Source organism: Schistocerca cancellata, chromosome 3, assembly GCF_023864275.1.
Source record: "Schistocerca cancellata isolate TAMUIC-IGC-003103 chromosome 3, iqSchCanc2.1, whole genome shotgun sequence".
Classification (NCBI taxonomy): Eukaryota; Metazoa; Arthropoda; class Insecta; order Orthoptera; family Acrididae; genus Schistocerca; species Schistocerca cancellata.
The window spans coordinates 37241288-37262630 of NC_064628.1; the positions used below are offsets into that span (position 1 = coordinate 37241288).

A 21343-nucleotide genomic window follows, 5' to 3' on the forward strand; every position below is an offset into this window, starting at 1 on the left:
CTTAAAATTTGGTTTCTTTCTCAAACTGAAGGTTTGTCTCAGACCTAACCTCTCTTAAAATTTGGTTTCTTTCTGCCCTCCCTACCCTAAAAAATGGCATTTTCTGAACCCTATAACTAATGGTATTTTATCACTCATGACAGTGCCTCCCCCATTTAACTTCCCTGCTATTTTTCAAGCCAGTTTACTCTTCCCTTTCCTGTTGAGATGAAGGTCATGCCTAGTATAGTCCAACCTATTGAGAGAATCAACAGGGGCCAAACCAATGTGTGAACCTGCACCCGACATACGCAGCCGTTCCAACTCCAAATTCACTCTCGACAGAAAAGTTCAAATGAGGTTGGTCATGATGGTGCCCAAGAACAGATACAGACTCAACACTAGTATGCTTCGATGCTGATGCAATCTTTGACAGGTCAAAATCTATACCGTACCCAGAATCTCTGTCATTACTATTACCTGGCCCACCCACTATAACCACGGTGTCTTCCTTAGTGAAATCTTTGCAAAGTGATCCTAAATCCTCTGTCACCTGCTCCAGACCAGCACTAGGTTTAAAAAAATTGGTGACCTGGTATTCTGATCCTAGTTCATCCTCTTCCATGGGAACTACCTAACAACAACACTTTCTTGCTCTTTACTTATTTCCCTACATTCTTACTTTTCAATTTGCTGCTGAAAGTTTGTTGTGCCCTGTCTACACCTGCAACTGCTTGAGGCTCACCAGCTTATAACTGAAGCAATAGGTCAAATCTATTTTCCACATTCACCACGAAGCTGTCAGACAATGTGTATCAAATAAAGAAACCATCCCTCCATACACGGAAGTGTTAAGAATTGGAGCACAGGCAAAATTGTAACCACTGTACACTGAAGAAAAGCACAGATGACTCTTATATAGAAGAAGGGTAAAAGAATAGACTCACAAAATTACAGACAATATCTTTAACATCAGTTTGCTGCAGTATTATTGAAAATATTTTCAGTTTGAATACAATAAATTTACTTGAAGCAGAAAAGCTTTTGTGTACAAATCAGCACAGATTTAGAAAGCCACTGATCATAAGAAACTCAAGCTTGCCCTTTCTACACATGAAATGCTGTGAACCATGGATGAAAAGCAATAGGCAGCATTCATAGTCCTAGATTTGTGGAAAGCATTTGACATGATGCCTCAGTGCAGACTTTACATGAAGGTACAAGTATTTGGTCCAATTTCCCAGATATGTGCGTGGCTCAAAGATTTCGTAAGTAATATTACCCAGCATGTTTTCCTCAAGGGTGAGTGTTCATCAGAGACAAGGGTACCATTAGGGGTGCCCCATGGAAGTGTGGTAGGAACGCTCTTATTCTCTATATACATAAATGATCTAACAAACAGGATAAGCAGCAAACTGTGGCTACTTGCTGATGATGCTGTGATGTATGGGAAGGTTTTATCATTGAGTGACCTTAGGAGGATACAAGATGACTTAGAAAAAATTTCTAGTTAGTGTATCAAATGGCAGCTTGCTCTAAATGTAGAAAATTATAAGTTAATGCAGATGAGTAAGAAAAACAATCTTGTAATGTTGGAATACATCATTACCAGTGTCCTGCTTAACACAGTCAAATCAGTTAAATATCTAGGCAACATTAGTAGAGGCCTGCTTAACACAGTCAAATCAATCTAGGCATAATTTTGCAAAGTGATACGAAATGTAACCAGCATATAAGTACAGTAGTAGGGAACGCCAAGGATTGACTTAGGTTTATTGGGCAAATTTTTGGAAAATGTGGTTCATCTGTAGAGGTGGTCACATATAGAACACTAGTGTGACCCATTCTTGAGCATTGCTTGTGTGTTTGAATACCCTTTAGGTCAGATTAAAGGACATCGAAGCAATTCAGAAGTGTGCTGCTAGATTTGTTACCCGCAGATACAGTCATCATGTGAGTGTTACAGAGATGCATTTGAGTTTATCAAATGAGAATCGCTGGAAGGAAGACGTTCTTTTGCGGGATGCTACTGAAAAAATTTAGACACCCAGCATTTGAAGCTGACTGTAGAATAATTCTCTGCTGCCAACATAAGAGACGTGTTCAAACAGAAATTGAACTTTCGAAAGAGTGGGTCAATGAACAGAGGGAGCTGCTGCAGATACTGAGGGCATATGGAGGCGGGTTTAGACAACAAACTGCCATTTGCCACATTTCACTCTGACCACTCATAAGCAAGCTACAGCTGCTGAAAAAGAGCACACACACAAGATGATCATCAGATTACTGCCAGAGTGACAATTAAAGAGCTTGAAGAACAATGTGTGCATGAAATTATGCTACAAACTTGGCAGAGCTTGCCTAGCCAAGCATACAAGAAGGGCTATGGCAGAATATCAGTTGGTGACAATTCCAAGCCTGGGCAACCTTCCACTTCAATGGCCATGCTGAGTGTGCTTGTCTGTCATACAAAGAAACTGTCGTTTACCTGTTCAAGAAGTAGTTGATGAATCCTAGAAAGCAAATAGAATGCTGCGTGCAGGAAGAGGCTCAAATTGTGGAAAAACTGGACTTGGATGCTGCATCATGACAACCCCAGTTATCTAGCAAAACATCACAGTCCCATTATGCCCCATTCATCATATTCTCAACACCTAGACTTTTTCTGTTTACCACACTTAAATCCATGTTGAAAGGATGTCGTTTTGAAAACTTAGAGGCAATTCAGAAGACAACGCGATGACGGACCTGTACACCACCCCATAAAATGCAATCCAGGGGGCTTTCCGAAATTGGAACAAATATGGGAACAGTGTATTGACAGTAGATGGGACTATTTTGAGGGGATGCTTAAGAAGTTGAACAATAAGCTTATGTCAAAGGTTCAATTTACTTTTTAACATACTTCATATATATTTCACGTAAGGACCACAAAGTAAAGATAAGAGAAATTTGGCCTTGTACCGAGGCATATATACAGTCGTTTTTCCTCGCTCTATTTGTGAATTGAACAGGAAATGAAATGACTGGTAGAGGTATAAGATAACCTCCACCATGCACCATATGGTGACTTGCAGAGTGTTTTTGTACATGAAAATATAGGTCTCCTTTCCAAACTGGTGTTCATCTTATCTTTAGTGTATCCTGGAGTGACAACATGTGATGCTCTTGACTGTGGTCCATCTGATTGATGGAAATGCTAAGCCCTTTTCCTCCTTGGTGTCATTTGAAAAGTGAAGATTACATGCTGGCTCCAGGTTTCTTAACCCCCTTTCTTTTCATTACGCATTCATTCTCACCATTACAAACACTACAAAATACTGCACAAGCACACATGACAATCATTTGCACATTACAGGTACACTTTCAACACTTCATAACAAGTCTAAAGTATTCAAGCCAGTGTACAGAGATTCATGACAGCATCAGTCAATTGGGTGCACTAGCTTCACTCACCTACCACAACCATTCACATAGAGAGACTTTCTAAACATCTTTATGGCAACTCATCAGTGTTGTTTCAGCTATATAGATGACTATTGTTTTTTCCTGCAGCCACTGGTACAATGGCACTGATACCTGCCAGGAAATTTCTATGCCCTCCTCTCCCTCTCCCATGCACACTCCATGACAACACTGGAGGGGGGGAGGGGATGTTGAAAAAGGGGAGGGAGGTGAGAATCAACAAAATCAATTAAACTAGTTTCCTCATTGGCCACCTCATCATGCCTGGTTACAATGCTCATAAAACCAATCAACAGCCTTAGTTCATCAGCATCAACAACCAATTCCAGTTTCCCTTCCCAAATCTTAGCCAATAATCATCTCTTCCATCCTCTTCCCATAGTTTCTGCCCCCTTACCACCAAACGTTTCACCTGTCACTGTCAATGGTACATCCCTGTATACCAACATTCCCCAAATCCATGGTATTGTTAGCATTAAACAGTACCTTTCCCAACATTGTCCTGACAACATCAAATTCCTCACTACCTCCTTCAAAGCGTTTTAGCCAACCACATTCTGACCCACAATTATTTCTCTTTTGAAATCCATACTCAGCATTGATGACATCATCATGATGTGGCTACAGAGTGTGTGTGTGTGTGTGTGTGTGTGTGTGTGTGTGTGTGTGTGTGTGTGTGTGTGTGTGTGTGTGCACGCACGCGCGCGCGCGCGATTTATTTCGCCCAGTCATCTTACTGTGTGGTAGAATAAGATACAGGACAAACTAGAATATTTGGGGGTTAGACCAAGGAACATGGAATTATATGTACAGCTGACTACTGCATGCATAATATTTTTGAAACACAACTTTCTTAAGACTTAAATTACATGAGGCAGAGAGTATGATCCATATACTTAATGAAAGTTTGCTTTGAGGTACTCATTTTCAGAATAAAAAGTATGTTCCCAGTACTTCCTTTGCAAGATTCCTAGAAGTATTGGTTCTATTTTTAATTGATAGGAATAGTTTGCTGAGGTATAGGCTACCCATATTTTCTCGTACCATCATGCATCTGCTCAGTTTTCTGATTAACAGATGGCTGCCTCTCTTCATTCATGTGGAATAATTGTACATTTTTCGGTTTGTTATGAACAGTTCATAGTAACTAACTGGAAGTCATCTAGTGAAACAGAAATCATATCTGAGGATCCCCAAGAAAATGTCATAGACCCCCCCCCCACTATTCGTAATCTACATAAATAATTTAGTACACAATCTGAGCAGCTCTCTTAGATTGTTTGTATGTGTTTCTGTCATTTATCAACTAGTAAAGCCATCAGAAGGTCAAATTGAATGCAAAATGATTTAGAAAAAACGTCTGTTTGGTATGAAAAGTGGCAATTTATACTAAACAACAAAAATTGTGGAGTCCTCCAGAGTACATGAAAAAATCTGTTCAGGTTTAGGCTACATGATAAATCACACACATTTAAAGATTGTTGCTTTAATCAAATACCTAAGGATTACAATTACAAACAACTTAAATTGGGAATGAGATTTTCAATCTGCAGCAGAGTGTGCACTGATATGAAACTTCCTCGCAGATTAAAACTGTGTGCTGGACCAACACTCAAACCCAGGACCTTTGACTTTTGCAGGTGAGTGCTCTACCGACTGGGCTAACCAAGCACGAATCATGATCAGCTTTACTTCTGCCAGTACCTCATCTCCTACCTTCCAGGAGAGCTTCAGTGAAGTTTGGAAGGTAGGAGATGGGATACTGGCCAAAGTAAAGCTGCAAGGACAGTTTGTGAGTCATGCCTGGATAGCTCAGTCAGTAGAGCACTTGCCCATGAAAGCCAAAGGTCCAGAGTTCAAGTCTCAGTGCGGCACACAGTTTTAATCTGACACAAAGCTTTAATGTAAATTGGTACCATCAAATAGATAACACAGAAGTCAAACTAAAGACTGTTTTATTGGCAGAACACTTAGAAGATGCAACAAATCTACTAAAGAATTTGCAAACATTATAGTTCCAGGCTACTGCTGTTTATGGTACAGGACATTTACCAAACAAGACTCTCGAAGGACATCGGTCAAGTTAAAAGATGGCAGCTCATTTTGTACTATCACCAAATAGGGGAGAGAGTGTTGCGAGTGTGATACACATGATGGAGTGGCAATCTTTTTTTTTTTTTTTTTTTAAAAAAAAGGGGGATTTTGATATGACAAAGTCCTTCATGAAATTTCAGTCACCAACTTTCTCCTGTTCTTGTTGTTGTGGTCTTCAGTCCAGAGACTGCTTTGCTGCAGCTCTCCATGCTACTCTATCCTATGCTAGCTTCTTCATCTCCCAGTACCTACTGCAACCTACACCCTTCTGAATCTGCTTAGTGTATTCATCTCTTGGCCTCCCTCTCTGATTTTTACCATCCATGCTGCTCTGCAATACTAAATTGGTGAGCCCTTGATGGCTCAGAACATATCCTACCAACCGATCCCTTCTTCTAGTCAAGTTGTGCCACAAATTTTTCTACTACCCAATTGTATTCCATACCTCATCATTAGTTATGTGATCTACCCATCTAATCTTCAGCATTCTTCTGTAGCACCACATTTCGAAAACTTCTATTCTCTTCTTGTCTAAACTATTTATTGTCTATGTTTCACTTCCATACATGCCTGCACTCCATACAAATACTTTCAGAAACAACTTCCTGACACTTAAATCTATACTCGATGATAACAAGTTTCTCTTCTTTAGAAACACTTTCCTTGCCATTGCCCGTCTACAATTTTATATCCTCTCTACTTCAACCATCATCAGTTATTTTGCTCCCCAAATAGCAAAACTCCTTTACTACTTTACGTGTCTCATTTTCTAAACTAATTCCCTCAGCATCACCCGACTTAATTCGACTACATTCCATTATCCTCATTTTGCTTTTGTTGATGTTCATCTTATACCCTCCTTTCAAGACACTGTCCATTCCGTTCAACTGCTCTTCCAAGTCCTCTGCTGTCTCTGACAGAATTACAATGTCATCGGCGAACCTCAAAGTCTTTATTTCTTCTCCATGGATTTTAATTCCTAATCCAAATTTTTCTTTTGTTTCCTTTACTGCTTGCTCAATATAGAGATTGAATAGCATCAGGGATAGACTGCAACCCTGTCTCACTCCATTCCCAACCACTGCTTCCTTTTCATGCCCCTCGACTCTTATAACTGCCATCCGATTACTGCACAAATTGTAAATAGCCATTCGCTCCCTGTATTTTACCACTGCCGCCTTCAGAATTTGAGAGAGAGTATTCCAGTCAACATTATCAAAAGCTTTCTCTAAGTCTACAAACGCTAGAAATGTAGGTTTGCCCTTCCTTAATCTTTCTTCTAAGATAAGTCGTAGGTCAGTATTGCCTCACGTGTTCCAACATTTCTATGGAATCCAAACTGATCTTCCCCAAGGTCACAGCTTCTACCAGTTTTTCCATTCGTCTGCAAATAATTCACGTTTAGTATTTTGCACCTGTGACTTATTAAACTGATAGTTCGGTTATTTTCACACCTGTCAACACCTGTTTTCTTTGGGATTGGAATTATTATAGTCTTCTTGAAGGCTGAAGGTATTTCACCTATCTCATACATCTTGCTCAGCAGATGTTAGAATTTTGTCAGGGCTGGTTCTCCCAAGGCTATCAGTAGTTCTGATGGAATGTTGTCTACTCCCGGGGCCTTGTTATGACTTAGGTACTTCAGTGCTCTGTCAAACTCATTACGCAGTATCATATCTCCCATTTCATCTTCATCTACATCCTCTTCCATTTCCATAATATTGTCCTCAAGTACATCAGCCTTGTATAGACCATCTATATACTCCTTCCACCTTTCTGCTTTCCCTTCTTTGCTTAGGATGGGTTTTCCATCTGAACTCTTGATATTCATACATGTGGTTCTCTTTTCTCCAAAGGCTTCTAATTTTCCTGTAGGCAGTATCTATCTTACCCCTAGTGATACATGCCTCTATATCCTTATATTTGGCTCCTAGCCATCCCTGCTTAGTCATTTTTCACTTCCTGTCAAACTCATTTTTGAGACATGGTATTCCTTTTTCCCTGCTCCATTTGCTGCAATTCTATATTTTCTCCTTTCATCAATTAAATTCAATACCTCTTCTGTCACCCAAGGATTTCTACTAGCTTTCGTTTTTTTACCTACTTGATCCTCTGCTGCCTTCACTATTTCATCTCTCAAAGCTACGCGTTCTTCTTCTGCTGTATTTCTTTCCCCCATTCTTGTCAATCGTTCCCTATTGCTCTCCCTGAAACTCTCTACAACCTCTGGTTCTGTCAGTTTATCCAGGTCCCATATGCTTAAATTCCCACCTTTTTGCAGTTTCTTCAGTTTTAATGTACAGTTCATAACCAATAGATTGTTGTCAGAGTTCACATCTGCCATTAGAAATGTCTTACAATTTAAAACCTAGTTCCTAAATCTCTGTCTTACCATTATATAACCTATCTGAAACCTTCCAGTATCTCCAGGCCTCTTCCGTGTATACAGCCTTCTTTCATGATTCTTGAACCAAGTGTTAGCTATGATCAAGTTATTCTCTGTGAAAAATTCTACCAGGCGGCTTCCTCTTTCATTCCTTAATCCCATTCCATACTTTTCCTACTATTGAAAACCAGTCACCCATGACTATTACATTTTCATCTCCCTTCACTATCTGAATAATTTCTTTTATCTCATCATAAATTTCATCAATCTCTTCATCATCTGCAGAGCTTGTTGTCATATAAACTTGTACTACTGTGGTAGGCACGGGCTTCATGTCTATCTTGGCAACAATAATGTGCTCACTATGTTGTTTGTAGTAGCTTACCCGCACTCCTATTTTTTTATTCATCATTAAACCTACTCCAGCATTATCCCTATTTGATTTTGTATTTATAACCCTGTATTCACCTCCTCTTGCCACCAAACTTCACTAATTCCCACTATATCTAACTCTAACCTATCAATTTCCCTTTTTAAATTTTCTAACCTACCTGCCTGATTAAGGGATCTGACATTCCACACTCTGATCCGTAGAAAGCCAGTTTTCTTTCTCCTAATAATGATGTCCTCCTGAGTAGTCCCCGCCCAGAGATCCGAATGGGGGACTATTTTACCTCCGGAATATTTTACCCAAGAGGACGCCATCATCATTTAACCATACAGTAAAGCTGCATGCCCTCAGGAAAAATTATGGCTGTAGTTTCCCCTTGCTTTCAGCTGTTCGCAGTACCACCATAGAAAGACTATTTTGGTTAGTGTTACTTAGACTGTTGCCCCTGCAACTACTGAAAACGCTTCTGCCCCTCTTCAGGAACCACACGTTTGTCTGGCCTCTTAACAGATACCCCTCCATTGTGATTGCACCTACAGTACGGCTATCTGTATGGCTGAGGCATGCAAGCCTCCCCACCAACGGCTCTGCTACATATTTTCTCCAATTTGTACAGCAACTACGGATTGTGCGTACGGTTTATTTTGTAATTTAACTGTTGATAGTATGGCTCTTGCACCTGGCAGTGAAACGCAGAAGAAAACAAAGTGACGTTGAAACCGGCAGGCCTTTGTATTATATTTTGATCACTATCACCTACTTATGGAGAGATGACCACTGTAAGAGAATAAGAGAAGAATTTAGGTGTTCATTTTACCCATGTTCTACTCAAGAGCGGTACAGTCACAAAATAATATAAAAGTAATTCTATGAACTTTAAGCCAGACACTTAAGTATGAATGCAAAGTAATCATGTAGATGTCGAGTTTGTTTCTGGAAAATAAATACAGAACACTGACAACATATTTAGTTCTTTGATTGTAGCATTGGTATTTTATTGCATGGGTACTCTCTATATTATTTTCATTAGTCTTGTTTGCATGAGGAAAATTTTTATGTATCAGTGATTACAGGGATTGCGATTTGCTATTATAAAATGTGTTATGTTCATAACACAAACATTTTACAGTGTTTATATCCCATGACTACCTGAGGATTCTGAATGTATAGCTGAGACTGCCGAGTTTTTTTTAGCACTTTGTCTCTATGGCGGTCCCACCAATGTGTGCTATCGGTCCACTCCAGAAAATTTTGTTTCAAATCCAAACTAACGTTTGGTCAACAACCTAACTTTTTCTTATTTTTTTGTTAGAAGTGCTGTTATATGACTGAATATGATTCTCAATTACCTTAGGAATAGTTGGGAGTAATAAAAACAGGGCAATAATTGTTTACACCATATACATCCCCCTTCTTGAAGGTTGGACTTACCTTTGAGGTGTTTAATACTTCTGGAAGCACCCTCCACTTATTGAGTTGTTAGTCACATTACACAGGGGTAAAACAATTTCCACAGAAATATTCTTTAATAAATAATCTGGGATACTGTCAACTCTGCGTGAGTAAGATGATTTTGTGGCTCATGATTTTTAATGTATCTTGTTCAGTTACTGGGTCAGTAAAACTGACCTGTCTAATGTAGGGAATGAAATTTTATATGATTATACTAGCAGGAACTCCTGATAATAGTTTATTGGCAATTTTTGGATGGGGGTGAATGGGGGGGGGGGGGGGGGGAGGGAACGGCAGGAATAATAATTAAATAACTTTGTTTCATTTAGTTAGAGGTACATCAGCAAAAATAAAACTGGCATTCTATAGGTCAGTGTGTGATGTGTTAAGATTACTTAACCAGGTAGGTAAGTTACAAAATTTAAAAATGGAAATGAACAGGTTGAACTTAGAAATAATGGAAATTAGTGAAATATGACACTAGGATGAAAAGAAGAGAGCTTCTGCTTATGTAAATACAGTGTTATTAACAGAAAATCAAACAGAGGTAATATAGTAGTGGGATAATGATGAATAACAAAACAGGAATGTGGGGATGCTACATGAACAGCACAGTGAACACATTATTCTGACCAAGATACAAAGCCAACACCTACCACAGTATTAGAAGTTCATACATCAACAAGTACCACAGATGATGAAGAGATTGAAAGAATGTATGATGAAATAAAATAAATTTGTCAGACAGTTAAGAGAGATGAAAATTTAATTGTGACAGGTGAATGAAAGAGGAAGCTGCCTGACAGACCTTTTAAAAATCACAAAAGTAGGTTGTATATGTTCAAGAAACCTGGGAACAATGAAAGGTTTCAGACTGATTATATATAGCCCAACACATTTTAAACTGAAAAACATTTGCAGAGGCAAAAGTGGACTCTGACCATAATTTACTGTTTATTAACTGTAGATTAAAACTGAAGAAATTTGAAAAAAATAGGAAATTAAGGTGATGAGACCTGGATAAATTGAAAGCTTCAGAGGCTGTTAGAAGTTTAAGAGGGAGAATTAGGCAATTGTGGACCGAAGAGGTGAAGACAACAAAACAAAAGATGAATGCGTAGCATTGAGAAATCAAATGGGAAAGGTAGCAGAGAATCACATAGGTATAAAGAAAACACCTAGTCAAATGCCCTGGATAAAATAAGAATGTTGGATTTAGTTGAGAAAAGTTGAAGAAATAAAAATGCTGTATAGGAAGGAGGCAAAAGGGAATACAGTCACCTAAAAAAGGAAAATGACAGAAAGTGGAAAACGACTAAGCAGGGATGGCTAGAGGCTAGAGGCTAGAGGCTAGATGCAAAGCTGTAGAAGCATGCGTAACTACAGAGAAGATACATGCTGCCTATCTTTTCTTCAGAACATAGAAACAGCAGAATGGATATCGAGGAGAGGAAAGTTGGAATATGGAAGCAATATGTACAGAGTCATACAAGAGAAACAGAAGAAGAAGTAGATAAAAATGAAATAGCAGACATGATAGTAAGGGAAGTTACGGTGGTTGTATGGAAGTACACACTTAAATCAGTTATGTTACGTTAAATGTAGCTTATTTGCCTGACGTTAACATGACTAAATGTGAAACTGTAAAACCAAATTTACAAACCAATTAAGTTTTTAACAATAATATTAACAATTTAGAACAGATGTTTACATTTTTATCAAAAATGTAAAGTAGAATTAAATGAGTTGGTTCTTAATAGCAAAAACGAGAAAAACCAAATTTTGTCAATACAGTGCTATCTACCACAACCTGAACAAAATTTATCAGATAAATCCTAGGTATTTTTTGGCATGGAATCAGAATATACAATAAAGAGAGGGACTTCTCATTTGAAAATAAAATTTTGATCCCCCCAGAGGCGCAGACGGGGTTATGGGGTGCCCAGTTTTAGCACAGAGATGTCTCCTTTGAAAATATTAACTTTTCATCTGGGATTTTTTTATATGATGCATTTTTTTTTTTTGAGATATTTAGTTGTTCTGAGTTAAAACAATAAAACAAATATCCTTTATAATTAGCTACTATGCAGTGGCAGAGGTACGTGTGTGTGTGTGTGTGTGTGTGTGTGTGTGTGTGTGTGTGTGCGTGCGTCTGAAATTTTTCAAACAAAATCTGTATAATTTCACCTTCCATCCATAGTCAGCAGCACAGATAGCAATCTTTTGTAAAATGTGCTTATCTAGGAATTCAAACTCACAATCATATTCCATAGTTTACCAATTGCAATGTCACTTTACAAATACAAAAAATGAGAATCAAATATTCACTAGCAACTAATATAGCTCCGTCAGGAAAACAGAAATCATGCAAAGCATGCAAATTCCTGGAGTTCGCTTTTCAGCTGCCACAAGCAGCAGTTGCACTTATTCGTTACTCACCAGATGCAGTTGCACTTTCCCCTCAGTAAGAGCTGAGGCATATTCAGGTCCTAGCTGGAGACTGTTGACAGTTCCCACATACTGATGCTCTGATAAACTCTGTACTGGCTGCTGTCCCAACTCGTAAAACCACGCATGATTATTCATGCCTGCTGCACAGTGGTATGGACCCAGGGCTATGAAATTTGGCTCCACTGCCAACTCAACAACTCCTGATGCCTTACTCTGTGAAGAAAAACTTCATGAAAGCATAATTTAATAAACTTTAACAATCAGTTTAAAAGACACTTTACACAAATAGAACTACCAAAATAATGTAAGAAGTTTATCTTATATAAAAGAGTACTGAAAATCAGGGAAAGGACAACTAAGCTAGTGTTTGGTGACAACTATGTAAGATCTTTCCTGTAAGTACTGGACCTATATCATTAATACAAATCTGCTGGAGATTTTATTATAAAATATGATGCTGGCATCAACACACAGCTGCCAGCATTGCTTCCAATATTCACACTTCCTACTGGTCACCGAACAGAAGCTCAGTTAGGCACCCCCTCAAACCCACTTGGTTCACCTTCACTGAGTTAAAATGATGCTTTCAGGCTCCTTTTGATCTGAGGGAACAAATGAAAGGTTGAGGGAGATGGAGGGGGGGAATCTGGACTACAGAGTGGTTGAGGCAGTCTTGCCATAAGTGACTGGCAAGAGCATCTCTTACAGTTAACAACTTATGACTGGATGTGTTATCACAATGGAGTATCCACATATTGGTAAACTCCCTTTAGTCACAACAGACCATAACACTCAAACTCTGAAGCATACCTGCCCACAATTTGCCATTCACATTTTGTCCAGCACGTACAAATACCTTGTAGTCCACACAGTTTTCATTACAAGCAACTCCTCATTTGCCCACATAGGTCTTTTTTGGACCTAGGAGTATTTGTATTATACTCAGTTATAAATCTGTGCAAAAAATTTGGTACTGTCTTCAAATGTTTCAACCATTGCTGATAAATCATCGCTCAATTTTCCTTCTACTCCTCTGACAAAACATTCAGTATCAGTGCCATGGACATCATCCACATTTGCAAATCCATAATCACAACTCTGTGCACACAGAAATTCACTAAATCTAGTGACTCTGCTATCAAATGTAATCAGTGATCACAGCCAAAAATACCTTGCAATTTGGCCACATATTTATCAGTCTGAGGTGTCAGATTTCCAGTACACTGTCCATCTTCAATATTTTCCCAGACTGGGTTAAGTTTTGTATGCCACTCAAAAATATGTATTCTCAGCATGAATCTATATTTAGAAGGATCACAGCATATGAAATGCTTCCATAGCACACTTGTTCAGTTCAGCACAAAATTAGACAGTACAATGCCATTCAATTGTTTTCTGCATCTTGACTCTTAATGCAAGCAATAAACACACTTTCCCATCAGGTGTGATGTACACATCACAAAGACTTGGAGGCAACTGTGTTGATCTCCTAGCTGAATAGTATCCAATCCACTGAAACAGCTCTCTGTCACTTCTTACTGCACAGGGAAAATTAATTGTAATATTTATTACACACACACTGCATTATGTGGTCGATAATCATCAAGACCTTAAAATCTAAGGAAGGCACAGAGAGAGAACAACAAAGTTGATTCAAGTGATTAAGTAGGGAAGTAACATATAATTCAAAGTTCAGGGCTAGGAGGTACGCACCAGGACATGGTAAAATTAATACCACCAATGATAAATTATGGTGGCAACAGAAAGAGATTTGAAGGCCTAAGAAGCAATGGCTGGGAAGGTGTGTAACAAAGTGTGCTGACTCCTGTAATTTAACTTTGTGTTTTTCATCTTTTTGTCATGATGGGGGAGAGAAGGGTGGCTCTGCTGTAATGGCCCATTTGACTGATCAGAGAGAGCAAAACTGTCCACAAGCTGGAACAGCTAGTTCTAGATTAATATAACTGTCATGTGTGTTAAAAGTATAGGGAGGCACTTAACATACCATCACTATTAAGTTTCATAAAATTTCACAAATGTTAGTCTGAAGCTAAATGTTGTTGTTGAGAATACTAAAAATACTAAAAATATCTGGAGGGAGACATTTTTAAATGGTATCAGAAGGCTTATTACATCTTCCAGTATTTCTTTGTCAACATGAAACATGGGAATGTGATGAGCACAAATTCCACACTCTAGCTACTTTTAATCTGTAACATCCATAAATAAGAGTAATCAATTATTGTAGAAGCAAATGACAATGTTGAACAAGCAATGAAACAGAATTCATAGAGGGTTTAATTAATAGGGGCAAACCAGCATTCAATTTTATATTGTGTTTGAAGTGAGCCCGTACAGATTGCATTATTAGCAGTGTCAAATGCTTACAGAGTGAGCAGAGGCAGGTGCTAGCGTGAGGGTGCAGTGACTTGCACAAACAAGGAGGCGGAGGAACACAGCTCCAGAAGAAATGGACAAAACTAAAATGAAGTATCCATGGGCAGATACCTTTCCACACTGGAAAAGGTAGACTGGTCCTACCAATGCCCTCTGTCAAAGAAAACATAATTCTGTCAGAAACAATTAGCGTAAAGCAGGAAGCGGTGACAAAAATTATATAAAGTCACAATTTTGAAATTCAAGTACTGGGGAGTCAACAAGGACAAGTTAAACTTTAGCACATTCAATTTCATGAAAAAGATGGTGGCTGACATTACAGAGGCACGAAGAGAGGGAAGGGTGACAGGAACACCATAGTTATGCACTTGGAGCTCTGGGTCACCCAGGATGGATGTGCATCAGAATCACTAGCCCAAATCACATAAATAAGTTTCACATTTTGCTCAAAACACAACCAGTGTGTATGAAGTTATTTGCATGTAGGTTATGGAATTTTATAACAGTGAACTAAAGTTTGATTTGGAGTGTGACAACATCAAAGGTATAGATGAATGTAGTTCACTTAGCAAAGCTTATTCTGTGCAACAACACAGATGCTGTTGGACACGGTAAGTCACTTGCTGCATTTGCTCCTGCTGCTTCATTTCTCTTTTGCAGTCAAGCAATGATCAATGATAACCTGTTAGTTAAGATCGCAACTAATGTCAGTTGTGGGACTTTGTTGGGGCAGGACTGTGTAGTCTTGTATCATTCCTTTGTAAAAGATCCTGGCATTATGTATGGAAGACTCACATGGCAACAAGAGCATTATAGTCAGGAGAAAACAACTGAGATTAGCTTAACTGTGACAAGATTCATTACAAATCTGAACCAGATGGAGGCAGTACCAGTGACGTAAGCATCACACTGAGGGGCATAACCGCACAGCCGCCATCATAGTTGATTCTGAATTGCACAGTACGAAAGTGGTAGTGTTTATGAAACTTTGTAAGGTCTTATAGAGGCCAACACATCTCAAGAATACACTTAATTTTTATCAAAACTTTGTTACTTTGTTTACTAATGGCAAACCTTCATGTTCCTGCATTAGCCTTATGATTTTGTAGAGGTGCAGAATTCACAGTGTGATGAACAATGCACCAGTGGATGTGCTCCATGTAGTGAGGTACGTTACAAGTTGAGAAATTGCAGAGGCTGACTATGCTGCTACATGCAGGTACGTCATAGACAGGACCCATTACACACCACGGTACAGCTATCAATTACCATACCAGACAGTGTAGATGGTGCTAGTGCACTGTTACATAGGGATTGTTATTCATTTCTTCTCCTGTTGGGACACGAATGTTAGTTGTTATTTTGTTTTTAGCCAGCCAAGAATAAGGTGTTCGCCTTCCGAGAGCTGGCTGTGATAAAATGTTAGAGAGTCAATTAAATTTGTCTTGATTTATGTTGGACAAAGTTGCTAGAGCATTGTACCACTGCAAGGTAATTGACTCAAACGTATCTAGTTTGCTGTACCACCATATGTCCACATCTCCTTTTAACAACTGCTGCAGCCAGTTCTGAAGGCAAGATCCTTTAAAAAAAGTTGTGACAGCTTGACAAAAATTCATTAATCGTCATACATCACTATTCTCATCACTGATATCTCCTGGAGTCAAGTGCTCCAACACAGTATTGAGGCTGTGTGCTGAACAAGAGTGTTTCTTATATTGACCAAGTGCTGCTACAATGTTTTGACCTCTGTTGGCAACAAACATGATGTTTAGCATGGTTCTGAATAAATCAAATGACCATAATATTTTTATCAGTTCATGTTCAATGTTTTCTTCAGTTTTTTAAACCTCTCTCTTGAAATCGCTGGTGCACAACACATTTTCCTTCTTCACAATTAATATAATGTGTCACCTCCCATGTAGTTCATTTATGATATGAACATAATTGACTGTTACTGCCTCTCTTAAATAATTGAAAACATTCCTCGCCCCTCTAGAAACAGCTCCAAACAGGTGATCGGGGTTGTCATTTAAATTTCTCAAAATAGTGGTTGGATGAGATAAAAATTGCTTGTCAATCAGTGCACAATCAATAAGGAACTGGACATCTCGAGAAATCCACTTCCACATGCAGCTTTGAAAGATAAAATGTCTTTGCTGACAACACATGAGTTTTTGTTGCACAAACCTTCTAATTTGGTGGGACTTCAAGAAACATTTACGTCTCTCTTAGTATTTAAAAAGTAATTATACTACTTTGCCTAGCCTCACGCATATTTTAACAAATCTGAAGTCCCAGTTTTGGGTCCAACATATGAATACAGGTTTTTACATGCAAGATGAGCCCCTATTTCTTTGTTTTTCTTATTTATTTGTTTTTCTTATGTCATGAATCACATAAGCAAATTTCTTCCTGAGTGATGATTTTAACTGGACTTTTTGCAATAATGTGAAATCACCTAGTTTCACCTTACATGGAATTCTGTCCATGGTGTGCATTTCATTAAAGCATTCACACAAATGTTTGTGCTGATGCATACACTGCATGGTCAGTCAGTTATTACAAAGTGTTAAGTGAAGGCAGCAGAAACTTGGCAACTAGTACGTGTTAGGTAGCCTGTGGCCAGGGTTCTCTGCCAGAACCTGCTTTACAGACTGCACGAAAGATAATGTCATGGCAACACATATCACTAGATGCAGGTCCATTGGGTGCAGCTAAACTGGTCATAGCCAAAAGGTAAATGCAGAAACAGGCTTAAACTTTACCTGGGCCCACAGACTTCAAGTTTTCAGCTAACATTACATCAGACATGCAATGCCGATTCGTACACTCTTATTTACGACTGCAGGTAACACAATTTGTCGATAAGCATATAATAATACTGACATTATCCTTTAGTTTTTAACTAAAGGCAATTATTATTGTGGATATATGCTACAGCACATGCTTTTATCTCCAGGATAACAATTACTGTTGACATCTACAGAAATCCGCATCCACATGACATATAATTATGACACCCATGTTGAAAATACCATCCTTACAAATACTGGGAGAAACACTGAAGAGACCAAAGATATATTAAATACATTTAATGGTATTCAAAAGATAATTCACTGTAAGAGTAACATAAAGTAGCAGAACAGATCTGCCTGGATAGCTGAGTGCACTGAAGTGCTGCTTCTGGGATTCAGGGATATGAGCCTGCTGTGGACTGAATCACAGATTAATGACAAGGGCTGGTGAGATGGCCAGCGTGGATGTAGATTTTAGTTGCTTTTCCCACACTCAACTAGTAAATATTGGGCTGGCACCCACATTCCACCTCTGATGCACAATACACAAATGTTTAGAAAACGTTCTCACACTCGACCATAGATTTACTCTAGAAACACAAAGACAGGGTACACAGATTCTGTTCTGGGTGGTGGGGAGTGGTAGTGTCTCGTAGCAGAAAATGGTAAAAGGCAAGCGAAGAAGAAGATAAAAATGTAGCAAATCAATAAAATTCCAAAGCTGAGACTGCCAAACCAGTAATAGCTACAAAATATCTCAGAAATCAAATACAGTATAACCCCGCTTTTACATTCCCGGAATTATTGTTTCCCCACCATTTACAACATTTTTTTATTGTTCCCATCAAATTTCCTATGCCCCACGATGTTAATTTGCACCTGATTTTGTGTCAACATATTTATAATTTTCCTGCAATTTGTGCATTACGAAAAAATGTTCATGGAGATAAAATGACACTGGCATGATGTCGGGCGTCCAGTAGTTAAGTCTTTTGACACCAGGGCATTCTGCTCAGCAGATCTGAACCAGTAAACGTGTAAAAGTTGGAACAAATCGTGCCATTACCTCCTGCCACTGCCAAGCTCTACTTGGCATGGTGGCTGATGGGATAACTAGGTTTGTTCAAATGAAATATCATGACCAACCACAACCATTTAAAAGTGCCGGTTACGTATTTTTTTTCATGCTGAGCAAAACATGTTTTGAGAATTTATTCTCATGGTCAAGTGCAGTATTTACATATGTATACTTTGTGATGTTACACAAAAAACAATGTGACTAATAGTTTGCATGTGTGTGGTTTTCTACATAACTGAGGAGGCGCAGTACCTGATAACCTCAAAAAGACAACTACAGTGCAAGAGATACAGAATAACACATAATCTAACACCACACAAAATACTTATGTACGTATCTGACTTGACAACGAGAAAAAAATTCTCGAAATGTGTCATGCTAGAGCAGTATTTCATTACTTAAAAAATGGATAAACGTTGCAGGCTTTCAAAAACCTCAATTATGGCACATGAAATTGAGTCAAACATTACTACTCCCCAGAAAGTTATCGATTCCAGTTACTTCAGCAGTTTTTATTAGATAATAAATCTCTATTAGATAATAAACACAGACCTGACAAATGTTTTCATGCCTGTTATGTGCATATATCATACATAAAGTGCAAAAATGCAAGGGGGTATCCTATACATAATTTTTACAGCTTAAAATGTAATTTTCCACATTTTACACCACATTTTTGAAGACCCTTGGAAAGTGTAAAAGTGGGGTTCCACTGCAGTCCCTTAAGAGAAGTAGATGCCACAGAGTGCATAGCATTAGCAAAAGGAAATAAAGCAATAATGATGGACAACTCAATAAAAAGTTATAGAAAACCTATTAATTGATGACATAAACCTAGGTTAACATCTTCTTTCCTGGGTGAAGTAGAATGATAGGAAACACTATCTCAAGGTGAGATAAAGATTACTAGAATGAGGGAAAGATAACTCTAAATTTTCAACCAAGAAAAATACAGTGCACAGCAAAGGAGACAGTAGATTTAGAAGGGCTTCAAACTGATTTAAAAAATGAACCAGAACACATACATGCAGAACTGAAATTAAATTTTAATGATAAGAACAACCAAATGCACTACACTTGGTCTGTGAGGCTTTCTCATGTGGTTCACCCGACTACAAAATCTAGACACTCAGTTAAAATTTGGTAAAGTTAATCAGTGTCCAAATTATATCTTATTTTCTCCCATGGCAACAAATTTTTGAAATCACATGACTGTTCTCAAAGAAATGATTCAAAGGAAATGTAGTAACAGTGAACAAACTACGAACAGGACACAGGACATACTAGTTCACTGCATTTATAAAAAACCACTCAAAATAAACTGACTAACCACAACATTTTGACCATTACCACCATGAGATTGAATGCCATCCAGTAGTCTTATGGGCACATGACACAGTAAAAAATGTATATAAGCACAGCACACATGATTGGAGAATCATTCTGATAACAATATAGGCTGTAAAGGGGGAAATTCACTGACCTAAGAGAATCTGACAAAGGACAGATTGTTATGGCCTGGCACTTTAGGACACGCATCTCAGAAACAGTGAAGCTGGTAAGCTGCTTGAATGCTACTATTGTGAGCCTCTACAGAAAGTGGTTGAAGGACTGTGAAACCACAGGAATACAACAAGGTGCCGCATGTCCATGCCTCATCATGTAATGAAGACAGAGGTTGGAGGCTTGCCTGCTCTGTAAAGCAGAATAGGCGGAGATTTGTGGTGGATCTGATGACACAGTACAATGTTGGTGCAGGCACCAGTGTTTTGAAGCATGCTATTAAGAGCACATTGTTGAAAATGAGGCTCCACAGCAACTGACCCAAACATGTTCTCGTTAAGATAGGACAAAGGATCAATGCAAATGTATTTCCTGGTTAGAATAATCATGTTTCTTGTTACACTAGACTGAGGGTCATATACAGGTGAACCACTGTTTGAAACCTGCATGGCAGACCAGTGGGGGCAGTATAATGTCTAGGGGGACAATCATCTGGGCCTCCATGGAATGAAACACTGGCCTGTAATTTATGGGAATACATACATCTGTTGCCACATACCTCTGGAAATGTACAAAGGAGTTTGTTGAATCCATGCTATGCAGAATCACACCTGTATTCCATTCCAAAGGTGGACCAATACATTGCCATGATGGTTTAGCTCATCAGTGTATGTTTGCTTCTCCTCATCAGTGGCTCTGGATGTTGACGTGCTATTTTCTTTGTACTATTTACCTTCCCTGCTTTCACTGTAATGTGTTCCTAATTTTATATTCATATTTCACCACTCTCCACAGTCGAAGATCAATAGCAAGAACTTGATTTTGATATCTGACTCACAGCCCCTCAACAAAAGTTCTTTGGTTCTCTAATCTAAATGTTCACATATTAAGTGTTGGTTCTGATGCAACAATATGGCTTACACATAACTGCCTGAAATTTCCTCTATCTTTCCAAAATTTCATCTAACTCTGTCACTGTTTATATATTTGCCACCAGATGCACCTTTTATTCACAGTGAAAGAAAAAGGTTTGAGGGGGATATCTCCCAAGAGATAATCACATCAAACCTGATAGATAAGCACTGATCTATTTGGTTTTGGAAACTTTTTAGATACAGTTTACTTCATAACAGAATTATTTCAATTGAGGCACAAGGTGAAAGCACTAGATTCAGAACCTAGATTCCCACAGAAAACCACATTTTAACTAATATGAATAAATAACAGCACCGATACTAAAAAAATTGTATTATATTTTACATGAAGAGACTTCAAAAAGTAAGTTACATATTATTGTGGCATGCCAAGTAACTGTTAAGGAAAACTGCACTATACTTAAATGTGACACA

General features: G+C 38.4%; 1 protein-coding gene across 2 annotated transcripts in view; it reads right to left on the reverse strand.

Annotated features, from left to right (window-relative positions):
- The window catches only part of LOC126176861 (WD repeat-containing protein 19), a 355977-nt gene that overhangs the window by 172880 nt on the left and 161754 nt on the right, over positions 1-21343 (reverse strand). For both annotated transcript variants that reach the window (XM_049924048.1, XM_049924049.1), the window contains exon 8: positions 12207-12431. In XM_049924048.1, the coding sequence (XP_049780005.1) occupies positions 12207-12431 (225 nt within the window). The remainder of the gene's footprint in view (positions 1-12206; positions 12432-21343) is intronic.